Below are 16,341 nucleotides of genomic sequence, written 5' to 3'. Positions count from 1 at the left end.
GAAGGCAAAAAAAAACAATGAGGTAGAAGTCAATAAGCCCATTTGGGGGAAAAATTCCTTCCCGACTCCATAATGGCAGTCAGAATAATCCCTGGATAAACCTTTGATAGTTCCTACCTGACTGTAAGACCCGGATCAACAACCCGCTGGTCACCTAATGTCTATATCCTGTAATATCATAGCGCTCGAGAAAGACATCTAGTCCCCTCTTAAACTCAATGGATTTTGCCATCACCACATCCTCAGGCAAAGAGTTCCACAGTCTCACTGATTCTACGGTGAAGAACCCCCTTCTGTGTTGGTGATGAAACCTGCTTTCTTCTAGACGTAGAGGATGCCCTCTTGTTACCGTCGCAGTCCTGGGTATAAACAGGTCATGGGAGAGATCCTTGTATCGTCCTCTAATGTATTTATAGAGAGTTATTTGATCGCCCCTTAGACGTCTTTTTTCCAGGGCCTCTCTAGGTATTCTAGTCCTCTTATTTTATTTATTAATTTAGTTGCCCTTCTTTGAACCCCCTCAAGACCAGCTGTGCGGCGCGAACACGCCGGAGCGGCCCCATTCAATGGGACAGAAGAGCAGACTGCGCAAGCGCGTCTAATCGAGGGAGAAGAAGGCTTCGGTCGGCGCCATGGAGACGGGGACGCCAACACCGGGTGGGTAAGTATATAACTTCTGTATGACCAATATTTAATGCACAATGTATATTACAAATTGCATTTATATGGCCATACAGAAGTGTATAACTTCACTTGCTTTTGCGGGACAACCCCTTTAACCCAGATACACATTTTCGCCACATTCCAAGAGCCGTATTAATGTTATTTTCCCATTACCAGAGCTCTAGAAGGCCTTGTTTTTTGCAGGATAAACTCTAGTCTTCATTTATCTAATTTTTTTGGAACATGTGAAATTGTGATCATTTTTTATTCCATTTTTTCTAGAGGCAAGATTAACAAAATCTGAGCTGCCTCATTTTATATATCAGCCCTGTTATGCGACACTGTGTCAAATGCTTTAGAAAAATCCAGATATACAAGATCAATAGACTCTCCCAGGTTGAGCCCAGAACTTACTTCATCGTAGAAGCTGATCAAATTGGTCTGACATGATCGACCCCTCATGAAACCATGCTGCCGAGGACTTATACCATTGTTTTCCTTGAGGTATTCTAGGATGGCGTCTCTCAGAAACCCCTAGAATATTATTCCAATTATTGAAGTGAGACTAACTGGCCTATAGTTACCAGGCTTTTTTTTGGACCCCTTTTTGTATATTTGAACCACATTGGCAATTCACCAATCCAGTGGTACAAAACTGGTCTTGATAGTGTCCATAAATATAAGAAATAGCCGTCTAGCTATCACGTCACTTAGTTCCCTTAGAACCCTTGGGCCCAGCAATTTATCAATTTTAATCCTCTTTAACTGGTTCTGCACTTCCTCCTGTGTTAGGCATGCAATATTTAGTTTTATTTCCCGACATCTCATGTGACATTTCTTTTTAGTTTATGAATACACTTGAAAATAAACTATTTAAAGTAGATTTTTCTTTCCTCCCATCGTCTTCTATGATTTCACCAGCATTATTTGTTAAAGGGCCAGTGATCTCAGTGCAAACCCTTTTACTGTATATATATATTTTGTAAAATAGTTCAGGGATATTTTTCATCTCTTTAGCAAGAGTCTTTCTGCCTCCTCCTTAGCAGTTTTGTTTTTTTTCTTTACATATTTAGTTTTTTCCCTGTATGATTGAAGCGCTTCTATGCTGCCCTCTTGTTTTAGTAGTTTAAACGCTTTCTTTTTTTCGTTTATTGCCCCCTTTACAATCTTGTCGAGCCACATTGGTTTCCTTCTACTTGTAGTTCTTTTGTTTTTAAAGGGTATGAACTGCTCAACTGAGGTAATTAGGATATTTTTAACCCCTTCCCTCCCCATGACGTAAGGGTACTTCATGGGAGCGGGGTACTTCCCACAAAATGACATACCCTTACGTCATAGGGATAGCTTGAGATCATGACAGATCTTGCGCTATCCAGCAGTCACTGATAGCCGGCCTACCGCTGTTAACCCCTTCCTTGCCGCGGCAGGGAAAGGATGCACAGAGGGAGCTCGCTCCCTCTGTGACTTCAGCCGGATCTTGCGATGTTATTGCATAGAGCCCGGCTGATTGCTATGGCAACAGGACACCACATACCGGCGTCCTGTATTGGCAGAGCCTGCGATCGCTGTATGAGCGATAAGGCGTTGCAGGAGAGAAGTCCTGCAATGCCTTATCGTAGCGATCATCGGTGCTACAGTGTAAGTTCCTCAGAGAGACACAAATGGTGAAAAAAAAAATCTAAATAATGTACAAAAAATAAAACTGTAAAAAAAAAATACAAAAAAAAAAGCCTTTATGCTTTTTCTCATATTAACCTTCCAAAAAGCACAATAAAAGTGATAAAAAAAAATGTTGGTATCCCAAAATGGTACCAATAAAAACTACAGCTTGTCTCACAAAAAGTAAGCCCACACAGAGGTCCGTCCATGGAAAAATAAAAAAATTATAGGACTTTGAATGCAGTGATGTAGAAAAAAAATTCCAAAATAAGAGTTTTTATTGCAGAAAAGTGGAAAAACCTAAAAAAAAAAATTGGTATCGTTGTAACCGTACCGACCCCCAGAAAAAAATGTAATGTGTCATTTATGCTGCATAATTAACGCTTTAAGAAAAAACACAAAAAAAACTTTGGCAGAATTGATGCGTTTTCTCTCCCTACGATCATAAAAAAAAATAATAAAAGTTTTACAATATAGTCTATGTACCCAAAAATGGCACAAATAAAAACTACAGTTCACCACGCAACAAATAAGCCCTTATATGTCCGCATCGACGGAAAAATAAAAAAATTATGGCTTTTGAAAAATGGAGATGAAAATCTACCACAAATTATTTGGTCCTCAATGCCAAAATAGGCCATGTGTTTACAGGTAAAACTTCTCCCATTTGTTTTCTGTATTATTCTTTTTGAGGATGTTATCCCAATTAATGTTACCAAGTTGTTCCGAGCCGATCAAATTTTGCTTTACTAAAGTTTAGTTTTTTGTCGCTCCCTGATGGGGCTTCTTTTTGAATGACAGCTGGAAATTAATTATATTGTGGTCACTATTTATCAAGTGTCTCTCAGCCTGCACCCCCATTATTCGGTCTGGTTTGTTAGTTAATAACCTGGATCTTGTGTATCTGGACTTTTTCAAAGAGTTGATACTGTGCCACATAAAAGGTTGGTATATTAAATGAGAATGCTTGGTCTGGGCGAGAATGTGTGTAAGTGGGTAAGTAGCTGGCTCAGTCATGGTAAACAGAGGGTGGCTATAAATACATACTCTGATTGGGTCACAGATACTAGTTTGGGTATCACAGGGTTGGTGCAAGGGCCTATTATTTTTAATATTTTTATTAATGACATGGTAGACAGATTACATAGTAAAATATCAATATTTGCGGATGACACAAAACTATGTAAAGAAATTAACACACAAGGCAGCTGCAAGCGGACCTGGATAAGTTGTGGGCTTGGGCAGAAAAGTGGCAAATGAGGTTTAACACTGATAAATATAAAGTTACGCAAATGAGCAGAGGAAATACATGTCACCATTACACACTAAATGGAAAACCACTGAGCGAAGCACCAACATGGACCTTGGAGGTTTTAGTTAACTGGAGCAACCTGTGTCAGGCAGCTGCTGCCAAGGCAAATAGGATCATGAGGTGCATCAAAAGAGGTCTAGGGGCTCATGAGAACATTGTTCTCTCTCTCTACAAGTCAATGGTCAGATGATACATGGAATGTTGTGTACAGTTTTGACACCGGTACTCAAGAAGGACATATCGTAGCTAGAGCGGGCATGAAGGTGGGCGACTAAATGGAATGGATGGACTACAATATCCACAGAGTTTATCAAAATTGGGATTATTTAGTTCAGTAAAAGATGACCAAGAGGCGATCTAAGAACTATGTATAAATATAACAGGGAACAAGACAGAGATCTTCTCCATGATCTGTTTATGCACAGGACTGTGACTGTAACAAGGGGGCATTCTCTGTGTCTAGAGGAAAGAAGGAAGGTTTCTATTCTGACATAGCAGGGGATTCTTTACTATAAGAGCAGTGAGAGTATAGAACTCTCTGCCTGAGAATGTGGTGATGGCAAATTTGATAAAAGAGTTCAAGAGGGACTGGACACCTTTCTTGAGCAATATGTTGTCAAGGGTGGGTTCAAAGCTGGAATCTCCTGTGGGCCGTCGCAAGTGGATTCCGCTTATGGAATCCGCGTATCAGCCCCATCTAAATCTGATAGTCCTGAAATACACACATGACTTGAGGCTCATGTCACATGAAAGTATTTGCGCCCTGCTTTGCGTGCACAAAATTTGCGCACACAATACGCAGTGAATTGAACCCATTGATTATTTTGTGCATGCATTTCGGTTGCACAAAAAATAGGTGGCATGTTCTATTTTCCTGCCCATTTGCAGAACTACATAAAAGAATGAATTACACTAATTGTGCATTTCAATGAATGGGAGCATGGCTGTGTGTTTTTTTGCATGCAAATGCACATTGAGCGTTTAAATGTACAGTAAAACGCACATGCGCGTACAAATACCGTATTTTTCGTTCTATAAGACGCACCGGTCTATAGGACGCACCCCCGTTTTAGAGCGGGAAAATAGGGGGGAAAAATTTGAACTCACCCAGGGACAGCGCAGGGTTAGTGCTGGGTGACGGAGCAGAGGGAGCAGCAGAGGTCTGAAAAACCTGCACTCCATATCACAGTGGCGCTTGTGTGCAGCAGGAGGAAGGAAGGAAGCAGTTTGGTGGAGGCGGGGAGCAGCAGTAGTACCCGCCGGCGCTCACAACCAATCACAGGTATGTATGGGCGGCAGTGGGGAGGAGACTGGTCGCGCATTTGTTCATGCGATTGCAATTTTAACACGCAATCGCGCTAACTAAATTGCGTTCGCGCGTTAAATTGGTGATCGCGCCAAAAATTGGCACATTCGCTTTATAAGACGCAGCAACTCCCCCCCGCTTTGGAGGGGGAAAAAGTGCGTCTTCTAAAGCGAAAAATACGGTATGTGATGCAAATGTATGCATAAATGCGCTTTTGCCCATGTGACACATGGCCTAAATGTAGATTTTTCTACATTTCAGCAACTCAGCAGTCTGAAACATTTCTCTCCTTTTGGCATCCTAAAGATTTTTTTTTCTTCCAAATAGCTATGTAACAAGCACAGAAAGTAGTGGTATATGCGTAGTGGTACTAGTACTGGAATTTTAAGCTGTAGCTTCCTCATGTGTACTTATTTTGTAGAGGACTTATTGTGGGTTACTTCATTTGCAGCTCAGCCTGAATAATAAACAGCTAACACAAATGTTGAAGTCGAAAACTGCCCCAGTGGAGGAAGAAAAAGAGGATCCTCTGGTATATTATGCCAGACATACTGCACAGATAGAGGTAAATAAGCCCTTTACTTTCTAATAGACAGACAAGCATAGGTGCAGGCCAGTTGTGAGGCAGTTATCTCTGATCATATGAATTATGGGCAGGAAAGTAGTCAGAAATCATATAAATACAATATCTCTTGCTACTCAGTTGCAACATAACATTTTTCCATAGTAGATTTAATTATAGGGCAAGTTTCAGTGGCGTAAAAGTGAAAGTAATAGATTGTATAAATCATGAGAATGATGCAGCTTCAGCTTTGCCTCAGGCAGCAGGATGCTCAACTCCATTACTGTACACATTTATTTAAACATTGCCAAATGCGTGAATATTTTTATGAATTATGTGTGTTTGCCGTCCATAGATTGTACGTTCAGACCGAAGCATGGAACAAATAGTGTTTCCTGTTCCAAATATCTGCAAGTTTCTCACAGAAGAGACAAAGCACCGAGTATTCACTACCACAGAGCAAGATGAACAGAGCAGCAAAGTTAGCGATTTCTTTGACCAGTCATCTTTCCTTCATAATGAGATGGAGTGGCAGAAGAAACTGCGAAGTATGGCCTTCTCAGATAAGCTCTTACTATCGTTTATTATAGGAAACAAACAGTTGTGTGGTCTCAGCACTTATTATAGTCCTAAAACCACATGGAATAAGATTCAAGATGTCTTATGCTATGAAAACAGGTGATAATAGGCCAAATGACAGCTGTACTCACAGTGCTGACATTTAGAACAAAGTCTTTTTGGGCTAGATGTCACAAGCACTAAATGCTCAATACAGCCAATTTTTGCATTCAATTTAAAATTCATAGTTGAAATATATGAATGTAAGTATCCATTGCAAATTCCATCCTTATCACCTAATTATTGTGCATGCTTTCATTAGATAATGCTTATTGAATTCACACGTGTAATAGTAGTAGTGTGGCATCACAGCAGACTGTGGCAAAGCCACATATGGTTTAATCCTAAATGAACAGTGCCATATAAATACTTCATCTGTAGATTTTTAAAAACCCCATTTACAGGTCCATTTACGCAAGCGTATTTCCTATCCATGTACTGTCTGTGCATTTCACAGACAGCACAAGGACCCATTATAGACAATTAGACTATTGAGATGGGCGCTTTGTCACACAGGCTCATGGACTGCATGGGAAAAAAAAAATTCACGGTGCATCCTATTTTGGTCTTTATTATGAACCTGAATCAGACATGCAATGTCCTCTTCCTGCGTGTATCGGGCGAGTAGCTCCTAAGAATCTCTGGTACAACTCACAAATGCCTGTGTGAATGGGCCCCTATCCTGCAAAAAAAAAAAAGCAGGCTGTCTGTAGATGAGGCACATACGCCCTCTTCTGAGCAACATATTTGCTCAGTGAACAAGTCTTTTTTTGTTCGCATAATGACGTAGATTTCTTCTTTTTCGGACAAAATAGCTTCATATTAGCGTGTTCCCTAAAAACACACTATCAATATGTCATGCTGTCATCATTGACCCAGCCCCCTGTAATCAACCATAAATATTCACCATGTGCAACATGATACTATCCAGTGGTGCTTTTGGTACTTTCTGGGTTTGTAAGAAAATAGCTGAGTTGGAGACATGTCTTCTGTTGAGGATGTTCTTTTGCCTCGCTAGCTGTTGCACAGATTTAGGTTGTCACATGAGATGGCAGAGGATGTTTCTAGAAAGAGAAGGAGGTTTGGGGTTTATTCTCTGGTGTCCCGACCCCTGAACTTCCAAATTTATTAGTAAGGCCGCTCTCGCAAGGGCCTGCCCTTCTCCCCTGCTGGTGAGGGCGCTCCTCGCCAGCAACCCCTCAAGCCGACACCACTTTGGCCTTCTTACTCCGCTCTCATACTTGCCCGCTGGCGTAGGCGCTGTCACTCCCCCCCCCCCCCCCCCCCGCTGCATTTCCCCGCTGTCACTGCCCCCGGCGCTCTGCCTTCTCCCATCCCTGCTCTGCCACAGTTGGTCACCTGCTGTCAGTCTCCTCACTGGCCTCGCATAATGGTTGCAGTAGCTGACGGCAGCAAGGAGACTCACAGCGCTGGAGAGGGGAAGGAGACAAGGGACTGCGGTGGAGGGGTGAGTGACACTGTAGCCGGGAAGGAAACAAGGGACAGCAGTGGAGGGGTGAGTGACACCAGGCAGGAGGGGAGATAATGGGCACCAATTTTCCAGCCCAGCCAATCAAATTGAGGGCCTTCGTTGTGGGCGTGCAGCTTGTCTCCACATATTCTACTGGTGGAGACAAGATACAAAAGTATGAGTGCGGAGTTTTAATAGTCAAGGAAAAAAGCCTGGTTCATGCGCTAATACGCTCTGTTGCGGCTAGCGTATTGGTGCAAGCGCCCACATGTTTTTGCTGTAAACATGTGAAGTCTAGCAAAATCTAAGAAAACAAGATTTTGTAGGGCTTACTTCACACACTTTTTATGCACGTGCTTTTTGCTCTAAAAAAAGGCATGTAAAAAAAAAGAGAAAAAAGCCAGCGATTATTTAACTTGCACATATAGTGGTGTAACTAGAGTACTAAGAGCCCCAGAGCATACCTTAGACTGGGACCCTCCAAAGCACACTGTGGCCACAATATGTGTGTGTCTGTGACTTTCATACATGTAGCGGCCCTACTCTAAGTAGTGCAGTATTAGGGACCTTTCACACAGGACGGGATATTTTGCTACAGAATATTCAGCCCCAAAAGCCATACTGCTAACGTGTGGACTTCACGGAATTGAAATTAGCAGCATCTTGCCAGCAATTTCACATAAAAATTTTGGTGCCTAATTCAAGGAGTAGATATTCCGCAACGCTCGTCTGGGATAATCTGGGACTTTTCACATTGGACCAAATTATTTGCGGGACACAGAGGAGATGTGTATTTTGTCCATGAGGGCTCCTGTACACAAGCGTATGTATATAAACGTTGGTGAGAGCATGACCTGATGCTATGAATGGAGCGCTATAATGTGTTTTCATGCCTGCACATCTTCTTTTTTTACGCTGCTAGCCCATTCACAGTGGGGTTTTTGAACTGGCTGAGCATCCTAACTAGTTCCAACTGTTATCAATTATCACCGCAAAAGTCGCGCAGTTCAGTGCACAATCTAGCAAAATAGAGCATGTCACGTATATTTTCAGGAACCCCGTTGAAATCCATGACTTTTATTGTCAACGGTTTGCACAAAATCGCCCGTGTGAGAAAGCCCTGAGTGCGGATTTTGTTACATTTTTAAGGGCTGCTTCACACAAGCAAAATGTGTGCAAAATCGCTTGTGCAAATTGCTCTATTTTAGTGTGAATTTGCGCACCAAAGGTCTCTATAGGAGTCTATGGGGGATGTGCAAATGCGCACATATGTACAAGCGAGTATGCACAAAACACTGAGCAAACCCATGAATAACTGAATCTCATTTGGCCTAACAGCCATTTAAATCAGGTGAAATAGTGGTGCCTGTGGAAATGAGCATAGTATTTGCGCAGGCACGTGCAAAAAACACTCCTTCTTTGTGCAAATACGTTGTGCAGGAGCGAGTGTTTTTGTGATTACACTCAAGTGAAGGAACCCTAAGGCCTCGGTCACACGGGTGATTGTGCGCGCGATTTGCGCATGCGATCGGCGATTTTATAGGACCATTGCTTTGCAATGGTATCGGACACATGGGCACTTGTAATGAGCTTGACCAATAAATTATAGGACAAGAAATCGCAGATCGTGGCTATCTATGATCTGCGATTCCTTGTGTTTTCTATATGCGCTCAATGGGGCCGGCGGCTGCAGCGCCGATCCCATTGAGAACATATACTACACAAATCATTCTCCTCTGCCACAGCTGTAACACACACCGTTTTGCAAATGCACTTTTTGGTGTGGTTTTTTATTGCAACCGAATTGACCCATATGAATGACCCAATTTGAACTCTTACCACTGACTGCAGTCTGCAGCCAGTCATACTGAGGCCTCAGTCACACGGGCTCATCGGCATACCTGAAGACGGCCGTCTCTCTGCAGCGCCGGGAGGAAGAACATATAACCGGCTCCATTGCCGGTCATGTGTTCTATGATCAGCGCTGGAGAGAGACGGCCGTCTTCAGGTACGGCCGTCTTCTAACTGTCAGTCACACGGGCGCATTGGCGCCGGTGTACGGGTGCCGATGCGCCCGTCTGACTGAGCCCTGAGCCTGCCCCAGTGCTGGGCCCTGCTGTTTTCCCTCCATCCACACTTCAAATCTGCACCAAAAGTCAGAAACAAAGAGACAGACAGATACTCCAGGCTCATCCAGATTGCAGCACCTGCATTCAAACCTTGGCACAGAGAACTGTTGAGGTTTGTGTGCAGGCGCTGCAGTGTATGTGTTGTCACCGCTTGCTAGTATGGGATAACAGACAGCATGGGTGGTCGAACAAGATGGGATTTCACCTCACCTGCTGCTTTTTCACCTGTGTGACTGTCTATGGAAGTCACAGCCTGCTAAATACCACCTCCTGCTGGGTTCACCACGTCACGCCCCGGTGTACATTCAATTTCTTATGCACACATTTATTGCCAACAGAGAAGACTATGCAGAAATGCCAGAAAGAAACACTGAGCCTACAGCCTATTTCACTTGAAAAAAAAAACAAAACACCCAAATGAAAAAGAAGTGCACAAAAAAAATCCACTGTTTGTAGTGTGTTTCTTATTTTCCTATTGATCTACAACTAACATCTGGCCACAGCAGCAAGTTTTCTTGCTGCAGTTTCATGCACCTCATTTGTTGGTCCAGTTTCTAATGCAATTTTATAAGCCAAAGCCAGAAGATGCTTTGGTCTACTACCAATCAGCTGTCTGAAGTGGCTGCAGTGCTATATCTTTTTCACTTATCAGCAAACCAGGCATAGGGCCACACATTTCATAGTGACTGTGCCTGGTATTGCAGCTTAACCTCATTCACTTAACCCCTTAAGGACCAGGTTGTTTTGTACCTTAAGGACCAGACACTTCTTAGGGATTTTACCCATGTGGCGGTTTTACTGCTCCATTTTTTTTCCTTTAGCTACCAAAATTATTTTAGCTGCGTTTTTTTTTCCCGTGACATATAGGACTATTTTTTTAATATCTTTTTCACTGACTTTTTTTTTTCGTTTTTTAGTTTTATTGGGGGTAAAATGCTAAAAAATGATTTTTTTTTAACATTTATAGTTTTTAAAAATTTATAAAATTATTTTTATATTTACACTAAAATAAAGTATGGGAATGGGTTCCTCTATTTGTTTCGGACGTTTTGATATATAGTATGTATGGTTTTGGTTTACAGGGCGCATACGGCAACGGTTTTTGTTGGCGTCTGCTTTGTGCTATTCTCTTTCTTTTGTATGTATTGTTGTTTTATTCTGTTAGTTTGTTTTACTTATGTATGTAATTGTGTATTTTACTATCTATGTCCCCCATGATGTCATATAAGACCTCTGGGGGACATTCACTTTTTTTTTTTTTAACTTTATTTGACACTTTCCCACTATAGTTGGGGCGTCCATAGGAGCCCTAGATATAGGGGAAAGCAACCCCTCTAGTGACTTTAGTCACCTGCAGAGCTGCCAGGGTCTAAATCTGACCCTCCACCTCTGCATAGCAGGGAATCCCCGGAGGTCACATGACCCCCCGAGGCTCCCATACTGAAAGTAAATGTTACTTTCAGTTTCCCCATACAGTGCTCAATGCACTGTATATCGGGGAAGCAGAAGGCAGGAAGGGTTAAAAACCCGTTCCTACCTCTGACTGATTGCAGAGCAGGAGGCTTAGAGCACCGCCGTATTTTTACTATCGGTGGTCCTTTAAGCCCAGGACCAGCCGCCATATATATACAGTGGCTGGTCCTAAATGGGTTAAATGGGACTGAGCTGCTTTCAGGCCATATGACTGATAAACATGATGTCACTGACCTAAAAAGAGGTACAGCCTCTTCAATCAGCTATTGATGGGGGTCTCAAGTGGTTGACCCTCACTTATCTGATATTGGCGACCTATCCTGAGGTTAGGTCATCAATATCTTTTCTAGGACTAACCAGAACACCCCTTTAAATCAAGGAGTTCAATATCTTGAAGTGCTTCTGTGTTGCTCAGGTATATAATAAATCAACATAGCCCACAGGAAAGCTGAGTGATAGGCAGAACATATATACGGTAACAGAACCAAGCTTACTACATACAGTGTATATAAATAGTCTACACTTCCCTGTATGTTTTTGTCATGGTAAAGAAAAAAAAATCAGACAAAGATTAATCATTTCAGATTTTTTTCACCTTCAGTGTAACAGATTATCTGTACAATTCTATTGAAAAACAAACTAAAATCTTTAAGGCCCATATCCATGGGCGGGTTTGATTTGTGATTTGCGCATGAGATCTCCAAATCAAACCGCCCAAAGGAATGCATGGGCGTTCGCAAATTAATTTTAAAAATGTGGATTTGATTTACGGACCTTTTGGTCCAGAAAACAAATCACAGCATGCTCCATTTCAGTGTGGATCCCGCACAGACAGCTTCCATTGAAATCAATGGAAGCTGTCCGATCTGTGGTGCATCCGCAGCTGACACTGCGGACGAGCCGCAGATCCGTGGGAAAGCAGTACTGCGCATGTCCGATGGGGAGCTGTGAGAACCATGCAAAATACAGTAAATCCGGAAGTGGAGAGGTCCGCACGGATGCCACTGTTGGGGAAATACAGGTACGCAGGCTCACTGGCTGGCCTGGATTCTGTGCAGGATTCCCTGCACAAAAACCAACCCATCTGTGGAAATGAGGCCTAAGGCTTTATTCCCATGAGCGCATATACGGCGCGTTTCACGCCTGGGCGCATATATGGTACCCATGTGAAGCATTGATTTCCAATGCAGCCGTTCACACAGGCGAATATATGGCACGTAAATATTCTGGCAGCGAGAAAAATAGAACATATACGCGGCTGGCGTATATACGCTCAGCCAAAACATAGTTCTGGAACTATGTTTTGGCCAATATACGCCGGTGGGTCCTATAGACTCCTATGGGAGCAGGGAAATAGAAGGGAGGGGAAGGCATTTTTGCAGCATTCAACGCTGCAAAAAGCTGACAGGTGCCTCTATATAGGCACTGGAAGGCATCCCGAGGATTTGGGCAGAGTGAGGGTTTTTCGGGGAGCGTGATCATGGAAAAAAGCCTATTCAGGCGCTTATACAGAGGCGTGAAAACAGAAAAACCCGTCGCCGTATCTATGTTCATGGGAAAGAGCCCTTAGGGTGGAAAAAAAAATAATGTGGTTGCATGCAAATCCTAACACTTGTACTTTGTACAAGCGCTGCGGAATAAGTTGGCGCTATACAAATAAAGATTATTATTATTATTATTATTATTTGTTGATGACTTTATGACAGCATTCAGTCTTTTGGGGTAGGTGTCTATCATCATGGCACATCTTGGCTTGGCAATCTTTGCACACTCTTCATTGCAATAATTAGATTTGTTTGATGTGTTGTATGATCTTTACAGACCATGCCTTTTGCTGAAAAATGCAACTAAGAAAATGTAAGGAAAGGGGTTGTTTCACACCTGCGTTAGGGCTAAGTTCATGGTCTCTCTGCTCAGTGTTTAGAGGATGTAAAATTAAAATAAACTGATCAGTTTTTCCCCTAATGTCTTCAATGGGTTTTAAAAAAAACAAAACAACAAAAACAAACCTGCAGGCTTTTAGGGCACATTCAGACAACCGTATATCGCCTGGCTTTTCACGCCCGGCCGATATACGGTGTCGGGGGAGGAGGCTGGAAAAGCCGGGAGCAGTGCACTGAGCTCTCGCCCCCAATCAATATACGGTCATTTGAAGGCTCCCTTAGTCTGCTATAGTTCCATTTTGCTTCAGTTTTTTTGACTGGAACAAGGATGGATCAAACTACATTTTTGTTCCAGTCACAAAACTGAAGCAATACCTAGCTGAAGCAAACGTAAAGCCTTAATTTTTATTTTTTTAAAAACATTTAAATGAATGGGGAAAAAAACTGATCAGTTCATTTCAGTTTTAGGTCAGTTTCACATCTGTGTTGGAACCTACGAATGGATGTTCCATTGCAGATCTGGCTCCAAATACCAGAAGAAAAAGTGCTGCATGCAGCTATCTTCTGCCCAAAAGCCAGGCAGAAAACAGGCAGACCGCATTCTAGTCCATGGGGTCCCTCTGGTGCTGTTCATTTCTGTCCAGAGACTGAGCTGTTCGGCCATGGGAATTCCATTTTCCAGCTCCCCGAACAGTGCAGAAAAGTGGAACCCCAAGCGTAGATGTGAAACCATCCTTGTATTATCCGAAAACTGAACATAGAGACGGAAACCATGAACTGAGCCCTAACACTGGTGTTAACCCTTTCCAATCCATTTATTTTTTTCTCCTCCATTCTCCCCAGCTCCAAATAAATTGGAGCTGGAGAGAATGGATGAGAAACAATTTTTTTCCCTTCACCCTCCTGATCTGACAAAGTTCAGGAGAGTGCAGGTGGTCACTACACCGTGGGGGGAATGCGGAAGTAATACTTCCGCATTCTCCCTTCAGCCTCCTGGCTCGGCGATCATGTGACAACTGTGGTCAGGTGACACCCAGCGGTCACATGATCGCTGGGCAGAATCTCCATGCATTACATAGCGCATCACAAAAATGGAGGTAGTAGTCCTTACTCTCCTGTAGTCTCATGTGGTGTCTCAGTGCATTTATTGCAGGAGGTGGAAAGCACTCCAGGAGGCAGACTTTAGATTAAAACAATTTGCACACATTATTGCAGGGAGAGAGGGTACTTGGTGATTCAGTAGTTACAACACTTGCATTATATTTCCCTGATGTAAATCACAGACTTTCCTTACATTGTCAGCTTGTAGTTTACAGACTCCATGTGCATCATTCACTCTGTATTTGGTTACTGGGTCTGTGACTAGAGAAGATTAACTACTGACTTGCTTCTAATTTCCTCTCTTGTTCCTTTTCTTTCTCCTCTATTCTCTTCTGTCTCCACAATATTTGAGTGTTAGTACTCACACTGGATGTTATTCTTCCCACCACACTTGCTAGCGTAGATGGTCTTCTTGTTCCTCCTTGTTCCTCCCCAGTCTTCTTCCCTCTCTTCTGAGCTGGCTAGACTGATTAACCCTGCCCATTCTACCGCTTTTATACTCTCCCTACCAACCAATCCCAAGCTAAGGGAAATCTTTCTACGCAATCCCAGACTAGCTAGGGGTGACTGACAGGTTTTAAAGCAGGTTAGGATGAATTCTGCATAGTCATACAATGCTAGGTAGTGAGAACACCAAACATTAACACTTTCAGGCCCATTTAAAGGCATATACACATAATTACACACATTTATAAAGATTACATATATACATTACATTAGCTGGTAGGAGTGATGCTGTGGGACCCCAAATCTGGGGTACTACGTGGGCACAGCAGAGAGAGCGCACAGCCTGTTATTACAGAAAGCAGTCAGCTGCAGAGTTGGAGATGCTGGGCAGGGTCTCCTCCACCACTAGCGCTACAGACAGTCTGCTCATGACATCTTAAGCCCCATTTACACAATTATCGCTCAAAATTCCTTCAAACGATGGCTTTTGAGCAATAATTGTTGCGTGTAAACGCTTTTATCTTTCACTCATTCCTGTCAGACATTCCTTTCCATTAGCAGTTTATGCAAAATGATTGCTAAAACTGTCAATATTTCAATTGTTTGAAAGATTGTGTTCGTGTGTAAATGCGCCTTAATACAGGAAGCGTCCTCTGTGCTATTGATCTTTTAGGAGAGGGGTCTACTTCTGGGTCTAGGGATCAAGAGGGGATTCATTGGCCCCCAGCAGGCCAGTCCCCCTTAAGGCGTTAGCTAAAAGAAAACTGTGTAAAAAAAAAAAAAAAAAAACCCTAACAAGAGAAAATAATGATACAAGTTAACAGCGGAGAGTTCATAGTAAAACTTTTCTTCTGCAGTCAGCATTCAAACTGCAAAATCACTGAATATTATATTTGTGTAACCAGAGAGCTTATATTGGTTTTCTGTCTTTTGTGTTTTTTCTTCAGGTATGCCGTTAATATACTGGTTTTCACGGAGAATGACACTTTGGGGAACCATTTCATTCAACCTGGCAGTTTTTATTAACCTAATCATAGCATTTTTCTATCCCTATGTAGAGGGAACTTCTATGGGTAAGATATTTATGAAAACAGAATAGTGAATGTTTGGAGACAAGTTTTTTTCATTAGTCTTTCTCACAACAGATTCATTGGACAATTGATGAAACAATCGTGTTGTTTAATTAGGTTTTACAGCCCACACTGAAGAAAATGTATTTATTAACAAGTATTAATTAAATGTAATTGAAACATAAAATAATGACTGTTCTTGAATACCATTTTTTAAAATCTAAATTGGTTCAAAATCTGTGCTGATTAAAAGACTTCTTGGCTGAGATGAGAAACTCCTGGCTGGTTTCCCGATCACATTGCTGGGATTACCCTTTTAATTTCTTAATATATCTTTATAGCAGTTGGAGCGATTTCTGATACAGAGTTTCAGATCCTCTCCATAGTGATAGTAGGTCTACAGTAGTGAGGGGGTTTTTATGTTATTACTTTAGCAGAAAACTACACACTGAATGTTCAGCTTCTTGTTTCCTCCCATCATTGATCATAATGATCAGAGCAGGGATGGATAGACAGTACTGTGTGGTTGCAAATGAACAGCCATATAGTTCTCTCTATGACTGGGCAGAGTACTTGTTGCCTGATGACTGGCGAAGTACAGTTTGCTGAGTCCCTACAGTCCTCTCTGTTCCTCTTCGCTCTCATCT

The 16,341-nt window shown here is 42.3% G+C and overlaps 1 protein-coding gene across 3 annotated transcripts in view; it reads left to right on the top strand.

Moving 5' to 3' along the window:
- ITPR3 (inositol 1,4,5-trisphosphate receptor type 3) overlaps window positions 1-16,341 on the top strand; it is a 665,728-nt gene that overhangs the window by 573,946 nt on the left and 75,441 nt on the right. For all 3 annotated transcript variants that reach the window (XM_066609086.1, XM_066609095.1, XM_066609083.1), the window contains 3 exons: window positions 5,392-5,505; window positions 5,858-6,050; window positions 15,572-15,697. In XM_066609086.1, the coding sequence (XP_066465183.1) occupies window positions 5,392-5,505; window positions 5,858-6,050; window positions 15,572-15,697 (433 nt within the window). The remainder of the gene's footprint in view (window positions 1-5,391; window positions 5,506-5,857; window positions 6,051-15,571; window positions 15,698-16,341) is intronic.

The sequence above is a fragment of the Eleutherodactylus coqui genome, chromosome 1, assembly GCF_035609145.1.
Source record: "Eleutherodactylus coqui strain aEleCoq1 chromosome 1, aEleCoq1.hap1, whole genome shotgun sequence".
In the NCBI taxonomy this organism is placed as follows: Eukaryota; Metazoa; Chordata; class Amphibia; order Anura; family Eleutherodactylidae; genus Eleutherodactylus; species Eleutherodactylus coqui.
This window is presented reverse-complemented; position numbering and strand designations above follow the sequence as displayed.